We start from the raw sequence: 7,366 nt of genomic DNA, 5'->3' as shown, positions 1-7,366 counted from the left end.
AACTGGAAGCAAACTGTGGTTGGGGGCAAAGGAGACAGAAACCAGAGAGGCAATCCCAGGAGCGAGCGAGATGAGCTGGTGATGAAGGGAAATTCACAAGTCCAATGGACAACCATCCCCAGTAATTGGTCTTCGGGTCCGGCAGGAAGGATGCACTTGAACTGAGTCATCACTGGGCATCAATAGCCAACAAGACACCCTCAAACCAAAAACTCTCTTTATTGATTGGTACCATACATGACTCAAATGGCCCCCCACCAAAAAAAGGCATTACAGTTGGGGTGGGAAACCCACGTTCCCCACCTCTCCCCTCAGCTCTGTATGTGATACCCTCCCAGCAGCTGGAGTGGAAGAAACACGGTGTGGGGAGACTTGGGGGTGAGAGGCGATGCTAACACTTTGGGACCACCTGTAGGGGAAGGCAGCAAAGCTGGACCTGGGCCCAGATGCAAAGGACCCTGGTCCTTGGCCTCCCCAGGCCTATCCGAAAGGAAGCAGAGGATCCTGGCTGTCTCTCCTCCATCAGGAAGGAGAGAGAGGGGATCCTGGGAAACGAAGACGCTCCAGGGGGGATAGAAACCCATTGCTCTCAGGTAGGTGCAGAACTAGGCACCCTCAGTGGGTCCTTCCCCTGTATGGAAAAGGCTGCACTAGCTATGCAGTTGAAGGGGAGGAGGGAGAGGAGAGGACAGTGGATGGGCCCCTCCCCACCCCATGCCTGCCCAAATGAGACCCAACAACACACACCCTCCCCCACCGGACAACTGCTCTAGTGGAGAGGAGATAGGGGGGTTGGGGGCTGGGGTTGTGGAGGAAATCACAAGCACTAGGAGGGCAGGAGGGGCGGGGTCACCAAGAAGATGAGGAGACTGACAGCAGTGTGGGGGTTGTCCTCAAGAGGGGCAGACATGGTCATCCTTGGCCTCCCCTGCCTCATGACCTGCCCCCCCCACCCCGCCCCCATCCAAGAGGAAAAGGGGAGAGAGGGCAAGGTGTCTCCTTGGTTTGAAACTCTCAAGCGGTAGAAAACGATATGCATATCCCCTTACTCCCAACCCCATCTGGGCCCTAAGCCAGGAGTAGGGAGGTAGCTGGACTTGAATACGAGGAAGGGGGGGGCCATGAGTGATCTTTTTTTAAAAACTTACATTTTTAATAATATTATTTTTTTAAAAACATGGAGCTAGGATAGGTAGCAGAAGGGGGAGGAGCCCAGAGATTTACCCCTCTACCACCAACCTCCTGGGGAGTGGGGAGGTGGGGCATCCAACCAAGCCCTGTAACTTCAAGTTCCTAAAGGCTGTGGGTGGTGCCAATCCCAGGCTTGAAGGGGATAGAGTCAGAGGATGGATGGAGAGCCCAGTGAGAATGGAGGTAAACGTCCTGGGGGGGAAGGGGGGAGTGGTCAGGTGGTCAGGCCACAGCTTTCCTTACAGGCCCAGTCAGTACCCACGTGGACATCAGAAGTTTCCCCTTCCCTCAAAATGCTCTGCAGAGGTCAGGCCTCCCCCCGGGCCACTGGGGGGCGGGGGGGGGCCCAAGTCTTGGCGCCTGCACCCTCATGAGTCCAGTCCCTCCATGAAGCGGGTGGATGGAGGTTGCCCATTTGCAATGCTCAGTCTCTTCATTCTGTCCTCTGCTCCCTGGGGCTGCGAGGGTTGGGGCAGGCAGGCAGAGTGCTGGGTGGCCTTGGGGGGCCTTTACTGGGAGGCCTGTGACGTGGGGTTCTCCGATTTGCTTTCCTGGCTGGATGGAGGCTTGCTGTTCCAGGGGCTGTTGGCGCCCAGGGCGGGGGAGTTGTTAAAGCTGTCCTCGTCGTCGATGCCGTTGGCCGCATCAAACTGGGTGTTCTCCAGCCGGGTGATGAGCCTCTCGTCCTCGTCCCCGAACTCCCCGCCCATCAGGGTGGGCTCCCCCACCACCATCACATCCTGAGAGTGGCGGAGGTCCCCAAACATAATCGGGGCAGGGGCTCGCCCAGCCCAGGGCAGTAGACACCCCAAAACCCCAATACCCACCCTGGAAACTCAACCCCACTCCCACCCCGCTCTTCAAACCCAAATTTCAAAGCCCAGCTCCTAGAATCCTTCCCAGTGAAGACCTCCTGCACCTCAAAGTCTCTAGCCCAGGTCCAACTAGATTGTGGGAGAAGGCAATCTACTTCCCTAGCTCCCTAGCCTGTCTCCCTTAAAAAAAAAAAGGTGGGGGGGTGGGGGGGGGAGAATCCTCAACTTCTGTCCATATGTGAGAGGAGAAGCCTGTCCAAAACATCAGAGGGGAAAGTGTGCATGTGCATGTCTGGGTGTCCTGCATCCATGTGAGCTTGTGTCTCTGATGGTCTGTGTCCTTCAAACTGTCTGGCCTGAACATATGTGAGTTCTCGTGGCTGTCTCTGTCCCTTTAAGTCCAAGTCTGTGTGACACACACACGTGACTGGTGAGGACTCTCTCCTCAGTGACAGGAGTCAGCAGTGCGTGCAGGCAGAGGACCGTGAGAAAAACCGCCTGTGATTTTGTCTGCTAGTGAGCTCAGGCTGGGTCAGGGGTCAGTGGTAGGGCAGCCCAGAAGAGAGAAGAAAGCCGAGATGCTTACAGGTACCTGGCTGGAGAGGGCGAAGGTGCTGGCTGGGCTCTTCTTCTTGCTGTTACTGTTGTTGGTGTTGCCGCCCCCCGAGCTCATGGTGCTGCCCCCTGACATCTTCCGTTTCCGTCGTTTGCTGGGCTGCTGCCGGGCGGGCTCCGCTGTGCCGAGGAGGAAAGACTCAGGTGGGAGAGCGCCTGGGCCCTCATGCCCCCATTCTGATTCCTAAGGAGCCGGAGTCTAGTGTGGTCTCAGTCTTGCAGAACCAGGGGCCAGGCACTCACCTGGGGGTGCTACCATGCGCTGCCATTTCTGGAAAAGGCAGGTCTTGAGGCAGTCACGGGGGCTGAGGCTGTAGGTCTTATGGCGGGACATGAGCTCCTGCATGGGCTCAAGTATCACACAGAGCTGTGGGGGTAGACCAGGATGTGGTTCGTCAAGGGAGAGACACTGAGCGAACCCATGTGGGCTGGGGCAGGCAGTAGACCGTTGGACTTACTCGGAGGTAGTTGAGAGTGGAATTGGACAGCCCACATCGGGTGATGTTTTTGGAGAGCTGATCCAGCATCTGGGGGTCCTGGGCCTAGTGGGAAGAAAGACAAGAATGCTGGCCTTGGGGTTGCACCTGCTCACCTGCACTGTCACCTAAGCATACTGCTGCTCCTGAGAAAGGAGGGGCAGCAGGTATTTTGAAACTCACTTTCAAAGATGAGATGAAGGGACCCTACTGGTCTACGGAGATAAGTCAGAAAGTGGCAGGTCTTGTCCTACCCTGTCTGATATCTGCTCTCACCCTGGCATCTTGGGTCCTGCCCACAACTTACATGCATGGCAAGGATGCTGCGGGGGATGAGCTCTCGGTGCTGCCGGATGCTGAAGTGCCACGTCTTTATCCGCATCATGTCATCAAACATGAACTCCAGGTACAACCGGCCTTCGACACACACCTGGGTGGGGGAGGGCATGTGCAGGCTTGTCAAAACCCTGCTCCTGCCCCCCCTCCACAGACTAGAAAGTGCACCCGTTACGATCTCCCCCACGTGCTCAAAACTCTCCCATTGCACACCCTACTGCCACCTGTACATACAAACGGGTACACAAACAACTCTTTTCAATATGACTGAACTACTGAATTGTATAGTTTGTAAATGATATGCTAATAAAACTGTTTAAAAAAAAGAACAACAAAATAAATGGATATATAACAACGGTCACAGCATACCACCTCCCATCTATCTGTCACAACAAATGCAGCAAAAATGCTTTAAACAGACCCCTGTCTTCTCTCCACACAGCCTGGGATAGACCCCATCTACTCTAAGCTCTGTGAGACAGGGCTACACTGCTGTACCCCTGGTGCCCAGGTACAATGGGTGCTTCCTTTTGTTCCTCCCTAGGGACTGCTGGGAGGACACTCAAAGACAGAAGAGGGGCAGCAAGCCCAGGTGCCTCACTGTCCCACCTCCAGTTGGGTTGCTGACCTGGGTGAACATAGGCTTGCCATGTTGGGTCACCATGCTGCCCTGGTCACAGTCGAGGGACACAAAGTTGCTGTGGAATGCCTCCTTGGGGTGCTTAAGCACATAGTACAGCTCCGTGGCACCCCCTTCAAAGATGCTGCGGAAGTAGCGTGGAATCAAGGTCCGGCCAATGGCTGTAGAAATTGAACAAACTCTTAAGGACATAAAGACCTCAAAACGAGTAGATACCCTCCCCACCAGACCTTAGAAGTAAGCAGCAAGTAAGCAGAATTAGCAGGACCCCCAGAGGCTACTCACTGTATCTCTTTGGTCCATCCTCCAAGCAGAAAGTGATGGTTAGCATGGCATCATCCTCAAAGAACTCAGTCGTGAAAGCATCCCACCAGAGATTGTCACACTCCTAGGGATCCCGGAGAAGGGTGTGTATGCCGTGAGACATTCCACAAGGGCACCCGGATGGCCCTCCCAGTAGCCCCCCGCTTCTTTAGCCATACCTCTGTCCAGTTCTGAAGCCGTTTGTTAAGCTCAAATATTCTGTAGTCAGTTTGGTTGCCATATGGGGTGTGCCTCCTAGGAGGAGGGAAGGGAGGTCAGTCGGAGTAGGGCCTTCCCTCCCACCTCCACACCCTAGTGATGGAAAGACTGAACTCCACTTACCCGATCCCAGGTTCCAGGTATGTAGGCGGGTACATGGGAGTTGGACTGTGTAAGAGAATAGGCCATGAGCATGGGGATGGAAGGCAAGAATTATTGAGAGTCACTCCCTCCCCCTTCCAGAGTGGAGAATCCCATCTGGAGAAGGTGTGGGAAGTGGGGCAAAAGACTCACCCCACATCCCGATCCAGCATGGTGCCAGGATGGAAGGGGGGGAAGGCGTTGCCGTTCGGGGGCTCCTTCGGCGAGTACAGCTTGAATGACTTTGAGGAACAACCTAAAAGGGCAAAGAAGGACACCCCTGGGTGTCGTCAGGAGGTCTTCGGGAAGACTTCTCAGTCGGTAGGGCCAGGGCCAGGTCTTCTGGAGCTGCCAGGCCAGAGGCAGCTTGGGGGAAGACAGCAACTCGAGGGGCACCTGGCACTACTTCTCAACCGTACCCAAGAACCCTTTCTTCCCATGACTTGATCAGGGGAGGAGATGAAGCCGAGAAGAAGTGTCTGCACCACGAGAGACCAAGTAACACCCAAAGCTTAGAATCGAATTTTGATAAAGCTCCTCGTAATCGGTACTATTTTATTCAGTCATCACAATGCAGGGTTGACTGTAACATTATTCCCACTTAACACACCAGGCTGCTGAAGACTCAGAGGGACTTGCCAAGACCACAGAAGTGGTAACTGAAACAAGTAGGACTTGAGCCCAGAGCTCCCGGATCCCCATTCTTGCACTACTTCTACCATCCGCCACCTACCACCTTCGACCATCCTCCAGGGACCACATTTGAGGAAGGAGGGAGGGGGTGTTTGGCCAACTCTTTGCCCCTCCCCCAACCTTGAGTCTTAGGAGAGCAGGGCAAAGAAAGATAAGGGGGGGGGGGTTGCTGCTGGCTGCCACCCACCAGATAACCAGTTGGGTCTTCAGCATCCCCCACCAACTGTCACGCCCTTATCAGCCCAGCCCCTTCTCCCACCCCCACCAAGGGTAGAGTATTGTCTCCAACAAAACTGCAACTTAAAGCCTCAACCCCTTTTCTCTATTGAGGCTTACAGATCCCACCCACTTACAAACTGGACAGTGATGTCTGCCTGTGTCCCCCTCAATCAGCAACATACAGCTCCTGGGGCTACCATTTCCTGGTTGAAAGGAGTGTTGACATCCACTGCTAGGTATAAGCCAGGTACTCCCCACCTCCACTTCTCCCCTTCTGTACCAGATAGGAGTGGGAAACTAAGGCACAACCCTAAAGTTTCTGACACCAGCCAGATCTACTTCAAGTTCCCCCAAACTTGGTTGCATTGGAAGGGTACCTGTAACAGGGGTACCTGGCTATACGATCTACTTTTATAGATTTATGTTTTGGGGAAAGAGACAAAGGAAGACCCTGTGCCAACATGTGTCATTTAATTCCCTCCCCCGGGCCCCTTCCTCATAAATGTGGGCAAAAGGAGGGTCCCAGAGGGACCCATACACAGCACAGTCCCTGTAGGTGCCAAGAGCCAGCCTGTGTGTGCCTGCATACACGTGTGCCCCATCCTGCCTAGCAGGCTTCTGCGCTCAGCTCGCCCCAACATGCCCAGCAAGGGCTGGAGCCCAGCAGCCCCAGGCAGGATCGGGACACCTGCAGCAAGCCCTCAGCCCATGCATGGGCTCCCACAGGCCACAGCCTTCACACGCCAGCCAGTGTGGACCAAAAAGGGTGTCTTTAGGAAAGAGCCAGCCCCCACCCAGTCCCCAAGTCGTCTCACTTCACAGAAAGGGAGGTGAAGACCACTCGGGAAGCCAAAGCTCACACAGCCCACCAGAGGCCAGGCCTGGGCAATGAGCTGAAGAGTCTCAATTCCCTGCCCCTTGTCCCCTCACCAGGCCACTCTTCCCCCATCCCCTGGACCCCAAACCATCACTGCCTGTCCCCTTAGTCTCAGGGGCAGTGAAGAAAGCTATCGATCAGGTCAAGGCTCTAGGAAGAGAAGCAGGACAGCCGGGTTCCTCTTCAATTCTGAACAAAGTCTAGGAATGGACGCGCCTGCCTGGGTGAGAGTGTTGAGGAGCTAAAGCCCAATACTCTGTGACAGCCTTGATTTACACCTCCAGCTAATGGACACCCACAAACTCAGCATCTCTCCAGAACCACAGTTACTCCCAGTAGCCTCAGCGCAGGGGCTCAGCCATGAGAAGGGGAGGGAGCATCACCCAGACCATCTGTCCCTGTGGCTGCCTGTCCCCAGTGGAGGTGGGGGTGGGGGTGAAGGGGAGGTGTCATCCTGCTTTGGACCAGTCAGAGCCTTAGGAAGGGGGAGATGAAGGTAGGGGCCAGGGCCCAGGACTAGGAAAGTTTTCACAGGATGGGAGCTGCACCCTAGAGCTGAGGGGCCCCTCCAGCTGGGCATTGCCATGGAAAGTGGCCTGACCTGCCGGCAGGCCCCAATCCTGGCTACCCCACCTCCCCCAAAAGCCGGCATGCCGGGCCTGGCCAAGTCTCAGGCCCTTCCACCCACCCCAGCCCACTTACCTGAGAGAACAGAACGAAGGGGGCCAGGAGGGGGACGGGCAGCGCAGGCAGCCCAGCCAGGGGAAGGACTGGGCGCGGGGGTAGGGGGGGCGCCCCAACTTCAGCCGCTCATGTCCCGAGTGGGACAGGCAGGCCTGGC

General features: G+C 55.7%; 1 protein-coding gene across 2 annotated transcripts; it reads right to left on the bottom strand.

Moving 5' to 3' along the window:
• Positions 1–200: 200 nt before the first annotated feature.
• LDB1 (LIM domain binding 1) lies at positions 201–7,303 on the bottom strand. Of its 2 annotated transcripts, none has more exons than XM_004700966.3 (11): positions 7,228–7,303; positions 4,890–4,992; positions 4,719–4,763; positions 4,556–4,631; positions 4,359–4,461; positions 4,062–4,234; positions 3,405–3,527; positions 3,080–3,163; positions 2,865–2,988; positions 2,593–2,741; positions 201–1,931 (listed from the first exon to the last, which is right to left on the bottom strand). In XM_004700966.3, exons 2-11 carry the CDS (start codon positions 4,907–4,909, stop codon positions 1,701–1,703), a joined length of 1,128 nt encoding a protein of 375 aa, XP_004701023.1. In that variant the 5' UTR covers positions 4,910–4,992; positions 7,228–7,303; the 3' UTR covers positions 201–1,700. The 2 variants fall into 2 exon arrangements, with proteins under 2 accessions (XP_004701023.1, XP_012859709.1); XM_013004255.2 differs by having other exon boundaries at positions 2,599–2,741.
• Between the last annotated feature and the right edge of the window lie 63 nt (positions 7,304–7,366).

The sequence above is a fragment of the Echinops telfairi genome, unplaced genomic scaffold (genome assembly GCF_000313985.2).
Source record: "Echinops telfairi isolate 266 unplaced genomic scaffold, ASM31398v2 ScPeMD7_70;HRSCAF=299, whole genome shotgun sequence".
In the NCBI taxonomy this organism is placed as follows: Eukaryota; Metazoa; Chordata; class Mammalia; order Afrosoricida; family Tenrecidae; genus Echinops; species Echinops telfairi.
This window is presented reverse-complemented; position numbering and strand designations above follow the sequence as displayed.